The 21,099-nt window shown below is 50.0% G+C and overlaps 1 protein-coding gene across 1 annotated transcript in view; it reads left to right on the forward strand.

The window, feature by feature from the left end:
* The window catches only part of VCP (valosin containing protein), a 32,808-nt gene extending 12,687 nt beyond the window's left edge, over positions 1 to 20,121 (forward strand). Inside the window, exons 4-17 of the mRNA XM_084628674.1 lie at positions 624 to 766; positions 4,604 to 4,734; positions 7,471 to 7,602; positions 8,742 to 8,844; positions 10,611 to 10,744; positions 10,999 to 11,134; positions 13,080 to 13,192; positions 14,560 to 14,724; positions 14,841 to 14,963; positions 16,119 to 16,331; positions 17,267 to 17,575; positions 18,666 to 18,821; positions 19,236 to 19,390; positions 19,822 to 20,121. Of these exons, the coding sequence (XP_084484800.1) occupies positions 624 to 766; positions 4,604 to 4,734; positions 7,471 to 7,602; positions 8,742 to 8,844; positions 10,611 to 10,744; positions 10,999 to 11,134; positions 13,080 to 13,192; positions 14,560 to 14,724; positions 14,841 to 14,963; positions 16,119 to 16,331; positions 17,267 to 17,575; positions 18,666 to 18,821; positions 19,236 to 19,390; positions 19,822 to 19,927 (2,119 nt within the window). The 3' untranslated portion in view covers positions 19,928 to 20,121. The remainder of the gene's footprint in view (positions 1 to 623; positions 767 to 4,603; positions 4,735 to 7,470; positions 7,603 to 8,741; positions 8,845 to 10,610; positions 10,745 to 10,998; positions 11,135 to 13,079; positions 13,193 to 14,559; positions 14,725 to 14,840; positions 14,964 to 16,118; positions 16,332 to 17,266; positions 17,576 to 18,665; positions 18,822 to 19,235; positions 19,391 to 19,821) is intronic.
* The last annotated feature ends 978 nt before the right edge of the window (positions 20,122 to 21,099 follow it).

Consider the following 21,099-nt stretch of genomic DNA (forward strand, 5'->3'; position numbering starts at 1 on the left):
AAGACTTGAAAACACTCAGGTGAACAGTAGGACACACTCTAGGTGCAAGCTTCTGCTAAGTGAAATTGACACGTCTCTTGTCACTTGCTGATTCTAGTGAGATCTTAGTTTCACAACTGCTCAGTAGCTTTTGCCAAAGTGATTAGGAGCTGGAGCTCAGTTTTCTGGTGTTGCAGTCAGGAAGAGAGGGATTTTCTCTGCCCCCTTTACAGCCTTGCCAGCAGCAGCTGCTTGTTAAAATGAAAAGTAGCTGTTGAGTCTTCCAGCTGCCCAGAATGCACTAGGTAAGAACTGGGGAGGTGGACAGATACTTGTCCACTTCACTCTGCTGCTTGGGAAGGAGGCTCTGAGAGAACAAGGTTTGGGAGCAAGAGTGGGAAGTTGCTCTTTTCCAGCAGTCATAGTGGGAAGGGTGGAGAAGAACAGAGGAAAATGAGCAGAGTGAAGGACAAGCCATAGGGTGGGTGTCAGGGGAGCTCTTCACATACTCACAGAGCAGGGTGGATGCACCCTGGGGTTTTCATCCTGGCATTGGGAGTCCCTGTATTTTGTGCCTGCCTTTCCTTGCTTTGTGTATAAGAATGAAATGAGTTGTAGCTTACCGGAATCTGCTTGTGTTTCAGCATCCAGCCCTGCCCAGATGTGAAGTATGGCAAACGCATACATGTGTTACCGATTGATGACACAGTGGAAGGGATCACAGGGAATCTGTTTGAGGTCTACCTCAAACCATACTTCCTGGAAGCATATAGACCAATCAGAAAAGGTAATGACACCTACCCCTAAAATCAGGGGGAAAGGTGAAAGATTGTGACACACTTTGTAATGAGACAGACCATAAGGAGAAGAGCTCCAGAAACTTGCCTGGGTCTGTACATGGCATTAGGGTAGCTTGAGTCTGACTGGTGTCTTTGTGACTACGGGTATGTCTACACTGCAATTAGACACTCGCAGCAGGCCCATGCCAGCTGGCTCAGACTAAGGCACGGTTTAATTGCAGTGCAAACTTCTGGGGTTGGACTGTAGGACCCTGCGAGGTGGGCTACAGTCCGAACTCGAAAGTCTGTACTGCAATGAAACAGCCGGGCAGTCCGAGCCCTGGGTGCCTGAGTCAGCTGGCATGTTCCAGCTGTGGGGGTTTTTTGCAGTGTAGACGTACCTCCAGTCAGTGAAACAGCGAGATCTGAATCTCTTGGGAAGCTGGGCATTAGCAAACAGTAAGTGCTTCAGTCTGACCAAATCTAACGTTGTGCGTCGAAGACCAAAGAGCACAGGTCAGACGTGCAGCATGGGGGGCTCTACCCTGGAAAGCAAGTAGTTGTGCAAAAGAATTGGCGTTCGTGGTGGATAATCATCTGAACATCAACTCCTGGTGCAGCGCTGGTCCAGAGGGTTAATGTGACCCTGGGATGGATAACAGGGAAGTTTCTTCATGGGGAACAGAAACTTGACAATAGATGGCTCTTCAATCTAGCAGACAAAGGCAGAACAAGAGCTAATGGCTGGAAGTTGAAGCCAAACAAATTCAGACTAGAAATAAGATGCACATGTTTAACAGTGAGGGTAATTAACCATTGGAACAACTGACCGAGGGTTGTGGTGGATTCTCCACCACAAGCAATTTTTAAATCAAGATTGGATGTTTTTCTAAAAGCTCTGCTTTAGCTCAAATATGAATTAATTTAGGGAAGTCCTAGGGCTGATGTTATAAAGGAGGTCAGACTAGATAAGCGGTTCTCAACCTAGGTCGGGACCCCAATGGGGTCGCCAGGGCTGACGTTAGACTTCCTGTGCCCCAGGGCCAAAGCCGAAGCCTTCCCCCATCTAGGGCTTCAGCCCTAGGTGGCTGGGATCAGGTTACAGGTCCCCCGCCTGGGTCTGAAGCCCTTGGGCTTTGCCCTCCGTCCAGGGTGGTGGGACTTGGGGTTTTCCCCTCCTCCACCCAGGGCAGCGGGATTGGGCAGGCTCAGGCTTCAGTCCTGGCTGCTGGGGTCATGTAGTAATTTTTGTTGTCAGCAGGGGGTTGTAGTGCAATGAAGTTAGAGAACCGCTGCACTAGATGATCACAGTGATCCCGTCTCATCTTGTAATCAAGCCAAGGGATCAGAGAAGGGAATATGTCAAACTAAGGTATCTGGCCAGTCAGGTTTTCTCCCCTGTGGTAGGCACTACACAGAGCTAAGTGCCTTTTGTATGGGGAATTGTCCTGCTCTGGGATTCAGAACTTCCCACTTCCCCTGCCTACTTCTGGTGCTGCTGGCTAAGAGTCCCCCCTCCCCAGGCCAGTGCTGACAGCTTGGTGATGGGAGGGGAAGGCCGTCTAGATACCATACTATCTCTCAAACTCCCACGGAGTGAAGATGGGGAGAGGAAGGGAAAGTGAGAGGAGAGACAGGAGATGAGTGGATAGGCTGCACTCCCAGGTTTGAAATTTGAATTCTGGCAGTCACTTGTTTTGCACACAGGGAAAAAAAGTAAGGGAGAATTGGTTGGAATGACCTTCTTTTCCTCCCCTCTTCCTCTGCAAGTGTAACTGACAGCATGAAGGAATTTAGGGTATGTCTACACTACGGAATAAGGTCGAATTTATAGAAGTCGTTTTTTTAGAAATCGGTTTTATATATTCGAGTGTGTGTGTCCCCACAGAAAATGCTCTAAGTGCATTAACTCGGTGGAGTGCTTCCACAGTACCGAGGCTAGAGTCGACTTCCGGAGCGTTGCACTGTGGATAGCTATCCCACAGTTCCCGCAGTCTCCGCTGCCCATTGAAATTCTGGGTTGAGATCCCAATGCCTGATGGGGCTAAAACATTGTCGCGGGTGGTTCTGGGTACATATCGTCAGGCCCCCCTTCCCTCCCTCCCTCCCTCCCTCCGTAAAAGGAAGGGCAGACAATCGTTTTGCACCTTTTTTCCTGAATTACCTGTGCAGACGCCATACCACGGCAAGCATGCAGCCTGCTCAGGTAACCGGCACCGTATGTCTCCTGGGTGCTGGCAGACGCAGTACGGCATTGCTACACAGTAGCAGCAACCCATTGCTTTCTGGCAGCAGGCGGTGCAATACGACTGGTAGCCATCCTCGTCGTGTCCGAGGTGCTCCTGGCCACGTCGGCTGGGAGCGCCTGGGCAGACATGGGCGCAGGGACTAAATTTGGAGTGACTTGACCAGGTCATTCTCTTTAGTCCTGCAGTCAGTTCTATTGAACTGTCTTATGGTGAGCAGGCAGGCGATATGGATTGCTAGCAGTCGTACTGTACCATCTTCTGCCGAGCAGCCATGAGATGTGGATGGCATGCAGTCCTTCTGCACCGTCTGCTGCCAGCCAAAGATGTAAAAGATAGATGGAGTGGATCAAAACAAGAAATAGACCAGACTTGTTTTGTACTCATTTGCTTCCCCCCCCTCCCCTGTCTAGGGGACTCATTCCTCTAGGTCACACTGCAGTCACTCACAGAGAAGGTGCAGCGAGGTAAATCTAGCCATGTATCAATCAGAGGCCAGGCTAACCTCCTTGTTCCAATAAGAACAATAACTTAGATGCACCATTTCTTATTGGAACCCTCCGTGAAGTCCTGCCTGAAATACTCCTTGATGTAAAGCCACCCCCTTTGTTGATTTTAGCTCCCTGAAGCCAACCCTGTAAGCCGTGTCCTCAGTCGCCCCTCCCTGCGTCAGAGCAACGGCAAACAATCGTGCATCTGAGTTGAGAGTGCTGTCCAGAGCGGTCACAATGGAGCACTCTGGGATAGCTCCCAGAGGCCAATACCGTCGAATTGTGTCCACAGTACCCCAAATTCGAGGCAGCAAGGCCGATTTAAGCGCTAATCCACTTGTCAGGGGTGGAGTAAGGAAATCGATTTTAAGAGCCCTTTAAGTCGAAATAAAGGGCTTCATCGTGTGGACGGGTGCAGGTTTACATCGATTTAATGCTGCTAAATTCGACCTAAAGTCCTAGTGTAGACCAGGGCTTAGTTACTGTGCATTGAGGATGGGGCTCATTGAATTGGTTTCTTCTGGCCACTGCATTGTAGTTTTGGCGTTGGGCTTTCTCTCATCCCACTACTAGCTGGTCAGTTTGGCCGATTTCCTTTCTGGGTCTGATTCCCAGTATAGCACTCCCTTCCTCTCAGATCTGCAGTTCCTGTGCCACCTGTGGGAAGGCCAGGCGGCCTGTACTGGGGATCTGTAGTCACTCACTTTGAGAGCAAGCATGATGCTGTTTGCACCCTGACTTACGTGGTGTTGGTGAAGCCTCCCCCAGGAAGGCATTGGCAACTCTATAGTCCAGGTCTTACCTGTGCAGGTTATTTCACTATCTTCTGAGTGGAGAACTCTTCTCTCCTCACAGCTGTTGACATTATTCCTGATCAAAGTTTTGGAAACGTTAACCACACGAGAGGCGGTTTGACACGCTGACAGTTACAGTAAATGCCGTGTTTGGAATAAACACGGACAGCATTGGTAAATGGCAGCTACGAGCACCTCTTTTTATTACCAAGTACATGCAGTCTGTCCCATTGGGCCTCTCTGGTAGCATGAGGACTCTGACATTGTACATGCTCTGGTAACTGCAGGTCATTGAAATGTGATGGTTTTTCCAGGTGACATCTTCCTTGTGCGTGGAGGGATGCGTGCTGTGGAGTTCAAAGTGGTGGAGACAGACCCAAGCCCTTATTGTATAGTGGCTCCAGATACAGTGATCCACTGTGAAGGGGAGCCCATCAAACGAGAGGTAAGCTGAGCCCCAGCACCTGGTTTCTCCCACAGTACCCTTCTTGCAGAAGGGAATCTATTTCTGGGGTGTCTCTGTGTGCTTGCTGTGCAGATTTCACACTTCCCTTTGGAGCATCTAATATTAACCATTGTCATACAATGGTCTCTGTTCTGGAAGCTTAAATTCATAACTTTGCTAGACACTACAGATCACGGATTTAAAAAAGAGACCGGATTTATGACTTAAGACAACAATCTGTAATCCACTAACCCTCTTGTTTTGTCCTATGACTGCAGAGGTGTTAACAGACCACTTCATCTTGAATGGTCTCTTATAGCATGTGTCAATTACTTGTACTAAACGATTTGTTCCACCTTATATTTAGCTATGACACTCTTTGGGCTTGTCTACACTTAAAATGCTGCACACTTCAGTGCAGACGCCGCCTATGCCAACGGGAGGGGTTCTCATGTCAGTGTAGGTAATCCATCTCCCCGAGAGGCAGTAGCTAGGTTGACAAGAGAATTGTCCTGTCGACCTAACACTGTCTACACCAGGGGTTAGGTCGGTTTAATTGTGTCGCTCACGGTTGTGGATTTTTCACACCCCTGAGCAACGCAGATATTCCGACTTAACTTCCTAGCATAGACCAGGCTTGAGTCCCTTTCCCAGACCTGAAGAAGATCTTTGTGTAAGCTCGAAAGCTTGTCTCATTTACCAACAGAGGTTGGTCCAATCAAAGATGTTACCTCACCTATCTTGTGGTCTGTTCCTGCAGTTCCTATGGTCTGTAGCAGATAATGTATATGATGTGGCTGACCAAACTCAACTCTTTTCCTGTCAGGAAAAGGAGTGGATGTGGACATTAGAAAAGACTTCGAAAAGTGTCTGGTTGTTTTTGTTTGTTCATTCGTTTGTTTTTTTGTTTTTTGGGTGCCCAATTTGGGATACCTAGAAGGGGCTGATTTTTGGAGAGCACTTCCTGCAAATCAGGCCACTATACGGTGTCTCGGGTTGGCCATTCTGCATTTAGGGTAGGAAACACTGAAGGTACTAGGCATATGGTCCCTACCTTTCATTAGGCACAGGTGCCTTTGAAGTCTCATGTTGGAGAATCTAGAGTGTGAGCCCATACAGCTGACAGTGTCTGCAGCCACTCACCTAGCTATCTGCTGGAAACCATTCACATTACTGTAAATAACTGCGGCTGAGTACAGATCTCTGAATAGCCACAAGACCTGGAATGCTGCCACTAACACTGTGGGGTTTGAATGTTACACTGACCGCATTAGCTAGAACTGGCTTTGAACTTTCTGCAGAGTTTGGTATCTTTACCTTCCATACTGTGTGTGAGTCAGTCCTAAAATAAGAGCCTCCCATGTGGTGTAACTGCCTGTTAGCCGAGGTGCTTTGAATGGCTTGACTGAAATGCATCTGCCTAATTCCTTAAACTATAGCTAATCCCTGACGTTGGGCTTCCCTGCCTAATTTCATCGCCAGGTTAGCAATACTAGAGGGTTGCATGCTTTGGTACTTATGCAGACCCAGATGGTGGGAGGGGCAGGAATACAGCCTTCATCCCTGAACTTAGAGCTTTTTTACAAGAAACTGCCACTAAGCCTACATTTGATTAACTTGTTTAAGCTACTTTGCTTTGTTTTATCAGTTTCATATCAGCTTCCCCTTGACAGTACCCATTTGCTGCTGCTTTTCTGACTGTCACCACAAGCAGTAAGGTTCTTCCCACTGGTGCGTAGACCGTTCCTGAAATTGGACATGTTCTTCAAGTGGCAGACAGAGACATGCCATTGAGTTGAGCGTTAGGTGTCACTTCACTCAGCCAGTAAACTGTGGATCTTCAACCAGGCCTTTAGCTTGTGCCAGAGCCACTCAGCTCTGAACTGTGCCAAGAGTGGAAACAGTCCCATAAATGGTCCTTGATGTCATGTAGGAACTTACTGTAAAGAGTTCAGTTTTGCTAGTTGGTGATATGCTCTTAGTGTTGTGACGCATCAGGTGCGATGATGCCAAGGCATTTGGATCCCACAGTGATGGACATGGCATAAGAGCTAGAATAGTCTTTGGGGCTAGCATCATAGTCTGTTGCTTGGTGCGAACCAACTCCCTCACAAGCCTGAAATGTATTGTATGTGGTAGGAGGCAAAGTACTGGCATGTGGATCTAATTCTGGGAAGGACATTGAAAGGGAAGAGAGACCCTGGCAGCATCCCTGCTCCCTTAACAGCTGCTAGGTGGTGGGAGGTATTTTGAAACCATTCAAATTTCACTTTTAAATTTGCTGGAGCTCCTGTGTAGCCACATCACGGGCTGTCAGTCAACGGTCTCCACTGCACAGTTAGGTAGGTTACTCAAGAAGCTAGGTTTGTGGTCACGCCATGATTATACCTTGAGATGAATACTGCTTAGCAGTGACATACCCTTTTCGCTCTCTGAAGGGAGTTACAAACATTGCCCCTCTCAGCACCTCACAATTTTACAGCTGAGGAGATTAATGCTGAGACGCTGTGACTGGCCCAAGGCCACAGGCAAATCCATTAGGACTGGTTCCCAGTTTTGTGCTACGGCCAGTGGCCTGTGCTCTTCTGTAATCCAGTTGGAGGAAAAGAAAAGTCCTGTTGAGATCCCCACTGCTTTCTCCAGTGCCTAAGGGCTCCCAGGTCCTGCTTGACTGAGGAGAGTGTTAAACTAAGTCTCTTGTTTCCCTTGTGCACTAATGACTTTCCCTGCTGGCAGGATGAGGAAGAGTCCCTGAATGAAGTGGGCTATGATGACATTGGAGGCTGCCGGAAGCAGCTGGCCCAGATCAAGGAGATGGTGGAGCTTCCGCTCAGACACCCTGCACTTTTCAAGGCCATAGGTGTGAAGGTAAGGGTCAGCCTGCTAATCTCTGCAAGTGCCACATGAATGATCAGCCTAGCTCAGTGCTTGAAGCTCTGCTGGGACCTTCCTTCTTGGTCCAGCAAGAAGTTGGGAGTGTGCTTGGTGCCCGGGGGAAGTAACCTGTGACCTTTCTTGGTGACCTCAGGAGTCCCACTGCTAGCCTAGGTGTTCAGGCTACCACTCTGGTGGGTGCGGAGTGAAAAGCTAGAAGCCATGGTCTATTGCACAGTGCTTGTCTGGAGAGACAGTGATGTGAAGAGCAGAGCCTCGCTTTGGAACAGCCCTGCCACCAGTTGGATAGTTCTAGTTTCCGTGTACTGCAGAAAGACGTTAGCAGCGTTGATAAGACTGATCGTTGCTGCCTGAACTTGCACCAGAGCTTTGGAGTGAATGCGCTGTTCAGATTCTCTTCAGGTTCATTAGGACCCTACATTGTCATTTAAAATTAATGTGCAAACAAAGGCCCTGCTCCTTTGAGTCAGCAGTGTGCCCTTGTTGCCAAGAAGGCCAATGGCATTTTGGGATGTATAAGTAGGGGCATAGCGAGCAGATCGAGGGACGTGATCGTTCCCCTCTATTCGACATTGGTGAGGCCTCATCAGGAGTACTGTGTCCAGTTTTGGGCCCCACACTTCAAGAAGGATGTGGATAAATTGGAGAGAGTCCAGCGAAGGGCAACAAAAATGATTAGGGGACTGGAACACATGAGTTATGAGGAGAGGTTGAGGGAACTGGGATTGTTTAGCCTGCAGAAGAGAAGAATGAGGGGGGATTTGATAGCTGCTTTCAACTACCTGAAAGGGGGTTCCAAAGAGGATGGCTCTAGGCTGTTCTCAATGGTAGCAGATGACAGAACGAGGAGTAATGGTCTCAAGTTGCAGTGGGGGAGGTTTAGATTGGATATTAGGAAAAACTTTTTCACTAAGAGGGTGGTGAAACACTGGAATGCGTTACCTAGGGAGGTGGTAGAATCTCCTTCCTTAGAGGTTTTTAAGGTCAGGCTTGACAAAGCCCTGGCTGGGATGATTTAATTGGGGATTGGTCCTGCTTCGAGCAGGGGGTTGGACTAGATGACCTTCTGGGGTCCCTTCCAACCCTGATATTCTATGATTCCTTGTCCCCAGCCTCCCCGTGGAATCCTGCTGTACGGCCCACCTGGTACCGGCAAGACCCTGATTGCACGTGCAGTGGCTAACGAAACTGGAGCTTTCTTCTTTCTGATCAATGGTAAGTTGCATGAATTCCTTGTGCCCCAAATCCCTTTTAAGCACTCATTTGAAATGTGCATCCAGCTCATGGGGACAGAAGGCATCAATGCTGTTTGTAAACTACCCTCAGCTGAGTGGAGCCACCTTCTTTTTAAGTCTTTCCTGACCAGTTTCAAGCATGCCTCTGGGCCTTTTGCAGCCTATCCTTGTGAAAACCTCTCTAGTGTCAGCGTGGAGTAAACTATAGTCTCCTCATAGACCAGAAGAGTTGTAAAGATGTGTTCAGATCTAGGACCTAGATTCTTTCGTCTGCTGAGGGGGAGTGTGGAGGTTGTGGGTTGACACATCTGGTTAGAAAATACATCAGCGAAGAGTTTCAGCCTATGCCAGCATGTTTCATTCGTGAAGGGGTAATGCTACCTGGCTGGTCTGTAGTGGAGAGCCCTCTATGGTCATTCTTGGCATGGGGAGCTCCCTACAAGTGGAGGAGGAGAGCTGTTCTTGCTTCACTTCATACCAGCTGGAAGGAGCTTTCCCAAGGGTAGTATGTGAGACTCATAATCTAACAACAGGATCAAAACTCCTTATTAACCCCTTCATGGGATTGCCAAAGGGCTGGGTCAGAATGACCTGGGGCGTATAGGATATAGCCAGCAATGGCCAGGTTACTATAATGTTTTTCTGTTTGCTCAGCCTTGTGCCGCACGTCATACTTAGTGTTTCGGGGACTGGGGATATGTGCTTAGAAACTGCTTTTTCTTTCGATTTTGGTCAGATTGCATCAGACTTTGACCTGGGAGGGTGAAAGCAGCCAAATGGACCACGCAGTATAAGAGTGACCAGTGTCTGGAGTTGGCAAGCTCAGCATCTTTAGAGTGACCCTAGTTTGCAGGGACTGGAGGACATTGTGGGTAATGCGCTAGCTCTTCCTCTAGAGGCTTGAGCTCCCATTGCATCGCAGAGTAACTACATAGTAGGTAATGACTTTGTCTTTGAATGGGAGTACCCAAACTGCAGTAACAGAGGGTGCTCTAGGGCAGGATCTGGGTGCATCCACAGAGCTGCACAGGGGAAGCCTACATGAGTACTGGCTCTAGTCACGGCTGTCAGTTCCCCTCAGATCCTGTAAAGAACGTTCAGTCCCGGGGTTCCATTGCCACAATGGTGGGTGCAGTCAAAAAGAACTTTAATAGAGTGAGTCAGTAACACTTGTCATTGCCTGTTGTAGGAGATCTCTTATCCCCTCCCTGCCCTCCTCAGGGGGGTACTTTTCTTCCTTCTGGAATTCACATGCTTACAAAAGGTCTGTCCGTACTGAAGTCTCTTCAGACCGTCCGCAGAGGAGCTAGTCTGGAAAGCTGACTTGTATTACCCGTGTACTGCAAACCCCACAAACAAAAGGCAACTGTAGTATATGGCTCTCTCTGAATTCTTTACTGTGTAATTTGGTCGCGGCTCTTTCAAGTCCGAATTGATGCCCGCAATGTGCAGTGACCTGATGAGTCCTCAGGAAAGGGAGAGGCTGAGCAGAAGGGAAGGCCGAAGGTGGCTCGGTCGTTCTAACTGGATGTAGGTAGCTGGTTTGGAGACTCTCCGGGCTGGTGTTAGAGCGCAGCTTTGCTGCTGCTGTGGATTCTGGCCCTGGCCGTTCCCAGTTCTCTTTCGAAATGCACGTTCCTTTGCAGGTAGAAATGTAACTTTTGCTCTTAGCAATGAGCCGCTCAGTCACAGGTCCTGTTGGTTACTTGTTTCCCCAAACCCTGTCATCTTGCTGCTGTTTTCCAGGTCCTGAGATCATGAGCAAGTTGGCTGGTGAGTCTGAGAGCAATCTGAGGAAAGCTTTTGAGGAAGCTGAAAAAAATGCGCCTGCCATCATCTTCATCGATGAGCTGGATGCCATTGCTCCGAAGAGAGAGAAGGTAAACAAGGAGTCCCACTCCTGCGTTCCCACAGCCTGTTAGCACCAGGACTTGAGTGTAGTGCAGAAGCAGTGTAGATGCATCACGCTAGCCGAGTGCTTGGGTTTTGATCTGAGTTGGGAAGAATCCGAAGACTGGGGCTGGCACAGAACAGCAGGTTTCCTTCGAGCTTGAGGATTTCACTAACGTCAGGCAGTGTTGCCGACCTGCTTCTGTTGGGTCTCTTGCTAATCTGCTGTTTCGTCTCTCTGTAGACCCATGGAGAGGTGGAACGTCGCATAGTGTCGCAGCTGCTGACTCTTATGGATGGCCTGAAACAGAGAGCACATGTGATTGTTATGGCAGCTACCAACAGACCTAACAGCATTGACCCTGCACTCAGGCGATTCGGTAACTGAGTTTTGCTGGTGCATCCAGTGCTTTGTTACAGGTGGTACTGGAGTGTTCCCCGGTTAGGGCTGTGACATGATTGATTAGACATTAGCATGTGCCCAATAACTTTGTAGGTCTGATTAACAACTTGCTGACTCATCTCTTCAGAGCTCATGGGAAACTCATTCCTGGCTTCCAGCATTTGGTATCACACTTCGTGCTGCAGGGTTATCAACAGCAGAAATTGCAAAATGCTGTAATGATAGCTAAGGCAAGCCTCTGTCTGAAGTAGCCATTTACTATTAAACAAAATTCCACTGGAAACCTTGAGGGTGCTTTAAAGACCATCTCTAGTAGCTGGTCACTTCAGACAGGTTCATCCCTTAACTTGTAGTAAGCTCCAAATTCTCGTACCTTAAATTTAGGTGTTGAGACCTGTCCAGTGAACTTTGAGAACTGTGTGCCAAGAGCGAGTGTCCAGTTTGCATGAGCAGTTTCTGCCAGGCTGCAGCTGCAGACTAGTGGGACTTGCATGGGCAAACGGCCAGTTAAACGCACAACTAGCTGTCTGAGTGCACCCGTTTGGTGATACTGTGCAGTTGTGGCATGTTTACATTTTTGCATGTGGCTATTAATTTTTATTGCAGTGGCGGCCGTCAGGGGCCGGGGCTCCTTCGTGCTAGGCACTGGAACACCCTTCATACATAGCTTAGATACTACAGCGATAGGCGTTGCAGAAGGTTATGAGAGAGATTTAAACCTGCCTCTGAATATTGCAGTAGTCCCTACGGCTGTGCTGTGCACGCATGGGTAGAAATGGAAAAGGAGTCCTGCTGGTAAACAATGTGTTAATGCAGCAAAATGTATACAGCCGGAAACAAAGAATGTAAGCCAAATTTATGGGATGGGTGACTTCTGTCCTCAGAAGCAGGGACTCTGAAAAAGATTTGGGGGTGATGGTGAATAATCAGCTGAACATGAGCTCCCAGTGTGACTCTGGCCAAAAGAGCAAATGGGATCCTGGGATGTATCCACTGGGGAGTCTGGAGTAGGAGCAGAGAGGCAATTTTCCCACTGTATATGGCACTGGTGCGACTGCTGCCAGAATCCTGTGTCCTATCCTGGTGCCCACAGTTCAAGAAGGATGTTGGTAACTTGCAGAGGGTTCAGAGAAGAGCCACTAGAACGATTAAAGGCTTAGAAAACCTGCCTTATAGTGACAGACGCAGAGTCCAGTCTGTTGAGCTTAATAAAGAGAAGGTTATGGGGTGATTTGATTACAATCTAGAAGTATCTAATGGGGAACAAATATTTAATAAAGGGCTCTTCAGTCTAGCAGGGAAAGGTCTAACGTGATCCAGTGGGTGGAAGTTGAAGCTAGACAAATTCAGACTGGAAATAAGGGTGAGAGTAATTAACCATCGGAACAACTTACCCAGGGTTGTGGTGAAGTCTCCATCACTGACCATTTTAAATTCAAGATGGAATGTTTTTCTAAAAGTTCTAGGAATTACTGTGGGGCAGGTCTCTGGCCTGTGTCCTACAGGGGGTCAAACTAGATGATTGCATTGGTCCCTCCTGGCCTTGGAATCCACGTATCTGTGGTGCTGCTTCTTTCAGAAACAGAGCAGTGCTGGGGAGGGGGAGACTTACCTTCACAAAAGCGTAAATCACTCTAGAAGAATGACTGAACCAATCAATGCTCCTCAACATTTGGCAATCCTGACTTCTAATCAAATCAGTGCTCTCACTTGCCCTGACGGGCTGAATCTCTCCCTCACTCTCAGATCTCTCTTGGGTTTTTTAAAGCATCCATCACTGTAGTTCAAAGTACTGGGACCTCCTGGAACACATGTACAGTCCTCATTTTGCTTTTCAGTGGGACCACAGGCAGGGGAATGCTGTAATCAGAGCTTACCTACTTCCAGAGAATTCGGCAAAGTGTGTGTTTTGTGCTCCTCAGGTCGCTTCGACAGAGAGGTAGATATCGGTATCCCTGATGCCACCGGCCGCCTGGAGATTCTACAGATCCACACAAAGAATATGAAACTGGCTGACGATGTTGATCTGGAGCAGGTTGGTAGCATGCTTTCTGGGAAAGCCTTGGTTGTACCAGCACACCGGTGTTCTCATTAAGGAGTTACGTAATGGATGAATTGTTGCTGTTATGGTGATGTAATTTATCTATGCGATTGATAAGGCAGGAAACTGGATAAGCAGGGAACCTTTGGCCTTAATTCTACTCAGCCAGCTTGTGACCAAAAGTCACTGCCATGTGAAAGTGGCGTGGCTGCATAAGAATGTATGAACGGTCCGCATTGGGTCAGACCAATGGTCCATCTAGCCTGGTGTCCTGTTTCCAACTATGGCTGGTGCCAGGTGCTTCAGAGGGAATGAACAGAACAGAGCAATTACTGAGTGATCCATCCCCTGCCGTCCAGTCCCAGCACCTGGGCTTCGGGACACCAAGAGCATGGGGTGCATCCTTGACCATCTTGTCTAATAGTCATTGAAGGACCTATCATCCAGGAACTTATCTGATTCTTCTTTGAACTCACTTATACTTCTAGCCTTCCCAACATCCCCTAGCAATGAGTTCCCCAGGTTGACTGCGCATTGTGTGAAGAATTATTTCCTTGTGATTGTTTTAAACCTACTGCCTTTTGATTTCATTAGGTGACCCCTAGTTCTTGTGTTATGTGAAGGAGTAAATAACACTTCCTTATCTACCTTCTCCACACCAGTCATGATTTTACTGATCTCTCTGGTATCCCCCCTTAGTCACACACCATTGATTTATATTGTGACGTTATGATATTTTTGTCTTATTATCTGACCTTTTTCTAATGGTTCCTAACATTCTGATGGCTGCTGCACACTGAGTGGATGTTTTCAGAGAACTATCCACAATGACTCCAAGATCTCTCAAGTGGTAACAGCTAATTTAGACCCCATTATTTTCTATGTAGAGTTGGGATTTTGTTCCCCAGTATGCATAAATTGCTCTTAGGCCAGTTGGAGGAGTGTTGTGCTACCATATCTTCAGACTCCCCGAGTTGGCCGTCTTATGAGAAGCCAAGGATTGAACGGACCACAGACTGAGTTATCTGAGTGTTTGGCAGTGGGCACGAGAAGTGGTGCAGTGCGCTTGCAGTGTCGGTCCTGTGGATAGAGGACACCTATCTCCAGGGCTGTCATTTTGCCCCCTTTCTGAATTAGTCCTAGCTCCAATCCCATATGAAACGTAGCTTCTCCCTGCCTGCTGGCTGGGGTGCTGTGTGCGCCTCCTGAACTTACAGCAAAGCACCAAGGTTCCTGTCCCCCAGAGGGTTACTGCATGTCTTGCTGGCTGTACTCTTGGGCAGAAAAGTGGGGCCCAAATTCTGCCAGTGTGACGTGTTTGCGCATGTCCCGGCAAGTCACGGCTGATGCATTGCTTTCAGGTGGCCAATGAGACCCATGGCCATGTTGGTGCTGACTTGGCTGCCCTTTGCTCCGAAGCTGCTCTTCAGGCCATCAGGAAGAAGATGGATCTCATAGACCTGGAGGATGAAACCATTGATGCTGAAGTGATGAATTCACTGGCCGTGACCATGGATGACTTCAGGGTAATGCAGAAATGCTCAGTTTGCTGCTGGCACAAGTCTCTCTCTGGTCATTACTGTCTTAGAACAAGTGAACGTAGCATGTAATTCATGTGTTACCCTTTCTCTCCTGGTGCTAGTGGGCTCTGAGCCAGAGCAACCCCTCAGCTCTGCGGGAGACCGTGGTGGAGGTGCCGCAGGTTACCTGGGAAGATATTGGTGGTCTAGAAGATGTCAAGAGAGAACTCCAGGAGCTTGTGCAGGTGAGGGCTGGTGTGAGCAATTCCTGGCTGTCAGCTAAATTGCTTAATTAAAAAAATCTACTGAGAGATGCCAGTGTGGGCTGCAAATGGAGAGGGTTTACCTAAAAAGGGTTTCTGATCAACCTTAATCTCACAGGCCACCTCTTCCCAAATATTTTCACGTGGATTCGGATTTCCTCACACTTGACTGTAAACTTCATGCTGCTTCCTGTCAGTTTTAACAGTGTGGTGTGCACGGGGGGAGGGGAGGGCTGTGCACATACTTTGGGGACAGACGCTTTTCTGTCTTGTTCTAAGTTGCGTCTACACTGAGCTTTCTTGGCAGATCTTGTGTTGGGGTTAGCAGTGGTGGAAATGCTATTGTGGGTGGGCATTCTTGTGCTCTTGTGTCATGTAGATGGAGATCAAGAGTGGGGAAAATTGCTGAGGTCTCAGTGTAGCTAAGACCTTCGTATCCAAGAAACTAAATGCCAAAAGCAAGTGCTGGCTCTGCGCTGTCAGGGCGTGTGACGTGTTTGATCAAGGGCTTTCTACTATTGTGAAGCTTTTCCTACGAAGAGATGCTGGAAATGCTCTGCTCTATTAGCCCTGAGATGCCAGGATCAGGGCGGTCTTGTCATGCCCCTATCTTTGGCTGCAGATCACTGTCTGCAGGGCAGATGCTGAAGACCCATCACTGCCCTTTTATGAAATATAAATTGGAGACTCTTATCCTGTCGTGTTCTCTAGTTTTAAGCCATCCCAAGTTAGTGTTAACCAAAAGCTATCCCCTAGCCCTGGTGAACTGGTGGGACTGTCCAGTTTCTGGTGGACATCACTGTCTCAGGAGAGAGACCCTGGCTGAATGGGCCACAGAGACTGAGCTTCCATCTCTCCCCTCTAGCGCAGTCCCTGCAGGGCAGAGATGAAGCACACTGGCAGGAAGCTGGCCCTGCTGCTAACCAGGCAGTGCCTGGCCTGGGGATAAAGAGGCTCTTCGGGCCCCAGGACTGTTGATGAATGGCGTTAAACATTGTCTTGAAAACTGTGTTAGAATCTAGCAGTCCGAACCCTTCAAGTTTTGGAGCTTTAGCCTCTCAGCTGGCAGGGTCAAGGTGTGATCCGTTGGTCTGGCTCATTCACTGAGGGCTGATGCTAGATTTCTCCCTTCTCTAGTATCCTGTGGAGCACCCAGACAAATTCCTCAAATTCGGCATGACTCCATCCAAAGGGGTCCTGTTTTATGGGCCACCTGGCTGTGGTAAGACACTGCTGGCTAAAGCCATTGCCAATGAATGCCAGGCCAACTTCATTTCCATCAAGGGGCCAGAGCTTCTCACCATGTGGTTTGGGGAGTCAGAAGCCAACGTGCGTGAGATCTTTGACAAGGTAAGTAGCTTTGTTTCCTATTAAGGGTTTTAATGTTCTGTCCCATCTCCCCAGAGCATCACCTGTGCTGAGCTGGCCCCAGTGCTATCTTGATTTTGTCACATGGTCAGGTGTTGCCTCCTCGTGTCGTGAGCACACCCCATGTTTCTAACGTTAGAAAACTAATGACCCTTCCCAATAATGCGAGTCACATAGATGAAATAGACTTGCTCCTGCTACTCCCTGAGCCTGTTGGACGATAGATGCTCAGATATCCTGGCGATGGGTGCAGGGTAAGGACCAGAATAGAAGGGAAGCAGGGTTGTTCAAAGGTAATCCCCCACCCCCATAGAACTCTGTTACATGGGACGTCCCATTAGCTACTCTCAGCCTTCTAGAAACCTGCTGAAGGCTGGTTTGTCTGGTAGGCTCTTGTTTTCAAGGTCCTCGGTCTTGTCCAGCAATACACCCAGCTTAGGGAGGCCACCCACCTTCATGAGTGTCTCGTTCCTCAGTGGAAATGTGAGCCTCTGCCCGAGCTGCATGCTCGTCTTGGGAGTCTGCTTTCGAAGCATGTTGCCTGCTGTGGGAATGGGGAGTTGCAAGGGGAGTGAAATCTCATGTAGGAAGAGTGCCAGTCCAGCCAGAATACTTCCCAGCTTTTCTCTAGGCCTGGGAGTTTCCAACGTTCTGCTGGTTAACGTTGCTCCCAGTTCTTGGGGAAACACCTCCGTCTATTGAGCGTAAGTGTTTGTGATGTAAATCTGGGACAGCCAGAGAGCCGCTTGGCTAAGCTGCCCTGAGGTCCAGCAGCATTCCAGCACCTCTCGGTGTATGATGAGAGAGGGCTTTTATTTGTCTGCCAAAGGCCAGGAGATGCTTCAGGAGAATTCTAGTGTGATCCTGGCACTTGCTGTTAAGTGCACAAAGGAACTGTGTGTGTTTGCCTTGTGCAGGCCCGCCAAGCAGCACCCTGCGTGCTCTTCTTTGATGAGCTGGACTCCATTGCAAAGGCTCGAGGTGGGAACATCGGTGATGGTGGGGGCGCCGCGGACCGTGTCATTAATCAGATTCTGACAGAGATGGATGGCATGTCCACCAAGAAGAATGTCTTCATCATCGGTGCTACCAACAGGCCAGACATCATCGACCCGGCCATCCTGCGCCCTGGCCGCCTGGATCAGCTCATCTATATCCCCCTGCCTGATGAGAAGTCACGAATCGCCATCCTCAAGGCCAACCTGAGGAAGTCCCCCGTTGCCAAGGCAAGGCCTGAGCTCTTTGACCAAGGCTGTGGTGTTCCTGGGGTCTGGTGAAAATGGACCCCAAAGGAGCAAGGGGAACGGCAGAGAGGCCACCGCTGCTGTTAGCGCATGAGCTCCCGTCCCTGCTGCTGGGGGAGTTTGGAGTCTGCATGCCAGTGACTCCTTGGGTGTAAGGGGCAGCTCCCTAAAATACAGCCACCCTTCACGGGGCTACCCCCCAACACCTCTAAAGCCTGATTCATTGCGTTCTGGGAAGGGGACGAGCTCAGGTTGGTTCGGTTTTCCGTTGTGAACACGAAACGGGACAGGGAAATCAAGCGAGAGCCACAAAGGTTAATTGACGGAGCCCATTTACTGAGCTCAGGCTGTGGGCAACGGGGCCGCAGGGCCTGCCTCAAGGAGGCAAACCAAACAGAGCAGCCCTGTCCAGGAGCGAAGGGCCCACGCTGGGCCAGTGCTGGGGTTCCCTAATACAGAGCATATCTTCCCTGTGGGCTACGGCTGGCTGGCGGGTGATAACTGAAATGGTGCATTGCTCTGAGCAGCTTGGGGGGCTTAAAATAAGGTTCTTGTGCCGTGTTTATCTCCGTGCCCTCTGGGGTATCACTGCTGCACTCTTTGCAAATGAGACCCTGGGCAGTCGCATGACCCGTGCCCTTCCTTACCCAAGGGCGGCATTTCCCTAGCACTCTGGCGCTGAGCTGGGCTTCCACGCTCCCCACGCTCCCCTGTGGCTTTGCAGTTCTGATGCTGTCACACCGTGAGCCAGTGGCTTCGGGGCTTTGCTGGCTGCAGCCTAATGTTGCTTCAGGCGATCCCCAGCACTGACGTCTGACCCCTGGAGCCATGCTGCATCCAGCTGCCTTTCCTGGTGGGGAGAGCTGTACTAAGGCACCTGGAGCTGCCTGCCCAGGTTCTGGTTGGGCACATGTGGGAGGGCGGGCCTGCCTTTGCTCAAAGCTGAGCTGTAGGGTCTTCCCGCTACTGGCCAATTCTAGGAGGGCAGCCTGTTGCCTCGAGGGCACATGACACCTTGGTATTAGCTGGCAGTGTAACATGTAAAGAATGGGCCGTCCTGATCCTCCCACAGGATGTGGACCTGGAGTTCCTGGCGAAGATGACCAACGGCTTTTCAGGAGCTGACCTGACCGAGATCTGCCAGCGTGCCTGCAAACTGGCCATTCGCGAGTCCATTGAGAACGAGATCAGGCGAGAGCGCGAGAGGCAGACCAACCCTTCTGCCATGGTGAGTGAGGCTGCGTCTCAGTGCCGCTAGAGAGAGATGGGATGTGGCTGTCTCCAGGCTGTTGGCACAGGTATCCCCAGGCACCCCAGAGAGGTGGGCATTCCCCAGCCACGGAGCAGGGCACTGAACGTGGTCACGTGAGGTGCCCTTCGCAGCAGGTGGGTTCTTGGCTCTTGGCAGCCCAAATGCTGGGCTGATGTGGGGGAGGGCCAGGCTTTCCCACTGCCAAGGGGACCCTTCCCTAGGGTGAGGTCACTTCTCTGCTGCAGTTTCCCCTTTCCAGTTGCTCCCGCTGGCTGTATCAGAGCATTACCCAAAGCAGAGCTCTTGGGTGCTTGGCTGGGGACAAAGTGCTGTTTTCAGTGGGAGCTTGGGTGCAGGGTGAGCTGTGGTTCTGTCTCTGCTCCGTTGCAGGAAGTGGAGGAGGACGACCCGGTTCCGGAGATCCGCAGGGATCACTTTGAGGAGGCCATGCGCTTTGCTCGCCGCTCTGTCAGTGACAACGACATCAGGAAATACGAGATGTTTGCACAGACTCTACAGCAAAGCCGCGGCTTCGGCAGCTTCAGGTAACTTGGGGGGCAGGGGCTAGCGGGTCGCTAATGATGAGCAGCTTCAGCTGTGTCCTAGTGTTTGGGGAACTGTGTTCTGTCTCCCCAACTCTCCGTTCCCCCAGCAGTGCCGGTCGGTCAATTCCTGTCAAAGCCACGTGCTGTTAAACAGCAGCTGGGCCCACCCCAGGGTGGGCTGCACTTGGGTGGCAGGCGCTTTGTAAAGCGCTGTGGGACTTTCTTGGAATGCCGGAGCTGTAGGTCTCAGTTTCTGCCTGCGTTTAAAAAAAAAACAAAAACAACCAAACTTATCAGCAGTGTAAGCGGAGAGCACAATTTCCTCCGTTTGTCTCTGAGCCAGGGGACTGGTGTGGCGGGGAAGGCGGCGGCTTTTGGGTGGAGCTTGACTGGTGTTTCTCTGCTCTCCCTTCCCGAAATGCTCTGTGCAGATTCCCGTCCGGTAACCAGGGTGGCGCTGGCCCAAGCCAAGGCCCAGGCAGTGGCAGCGGGGGGAACGTGTACAGTGAAGACAATGACGACGATCTCTATGGTTAACCTGCTGCCCTCTGCGGACCAAACTCCAGACCAGGCCATGTTGTGCAGGGAAATTCCAGCGTTCAGTGAACTCTCGGCTTCTTCATTCCTCAGTCAGAACAGTGTAACTGCACGTTAGACTTTGTACAGGGGTGTCTGTTGCAAACACAATAAATTACAAACCGGTGTCGTTTGGGAGGCAGACAGTGAATTAACCAGGAGGGGAACTGACTTAATTTCTGAGAAATTTCTGTTCTAGTTTATGTGGCAGAATCAGCAGCTTTAGCAAAGGGTACAATGCTAGCCTGTATAAAAACCACAAAAATAATAAAAAAACAAAAAAATTCCCATAAAATTCCAACCAGGCCACAGCCCTTCCTTTGTGTGACATGGCCGTGGCGTAGCCAGCTCTGTCACCTACAACTTCTGCGTCTGCCTCACTTCTCTGGCCTTTTCACCCCCCTTCCCTGTGCTTGGCTGGGAAGATCTAGCTGTGTTGACGCAGTGAATGTTTGGAAATAAACTTACCCACTCACAAGCGGTTTCTAACCCAACCCCAGAGAACGTTGAGTAAAAGTGGCCCCTGGGGACCAGCAGGTGCTGAATGTTCCTTCTCAAAGTGGGTGTGGGCTGCATCTCTCTTCCCAGCTGGGACCTGTGTTGGGTGCAGTGTTGTGGCTCATGTCCCTGTCTGTCCTGTGAGCTCCCATGGCCCAGCCTTTCTGAATGTCAGCCTGCTGGAGATGTGACTGCCTGCACCCCCAGTTAGCTGGCTGGGTGCGATGCATCCCACTGGGTGCTCAGGGGCTGGGAGTGCAGCACCTCCGGCCCGTGGACAGGAAATAAAGGAGGGTCATCTTCCTTGATGCCCCAAAGCAGCTCTCCTGCGTTTGTCAGGCTGCAGAGCAATTCGTACTCGCAGAGGGACCCGCCTTCCCCTTGGCCTGAAACCAAACCCAGCCAGGCCCTTCTATGGCCGGGGAAGGGTTTAGTTCTTTGTTGCCAACCTCGCTCTCATTGTTCCTCTTACCAGCCCACCAGGGCTGTCCTTTGGCTTGGGCGTCCTTCCCCTGCCTGGCTTGTCCTCCCCTCTTCCAGCAGCGCAATGAGATGGACAAGCCCTGTGTCCCCTGCTGCTTCCCTTTGCAGGGCCTTAGCTGGGGAAAGCACTGGCATGGCCTGCCCCTTACAGC

Source organism: Lepidochelys olivacea (assembly GCF_965140295.1).
Source record: "Lepidochelys olivacea isolate rLepOli2 genome assembly, chromosome: 5".
Taxonomy (NCBI): Eukaryota; Metazoa; Chordata; order Testudines; family Cheloniidae; genus Lepidochelys; species Lepidochelys olivacea.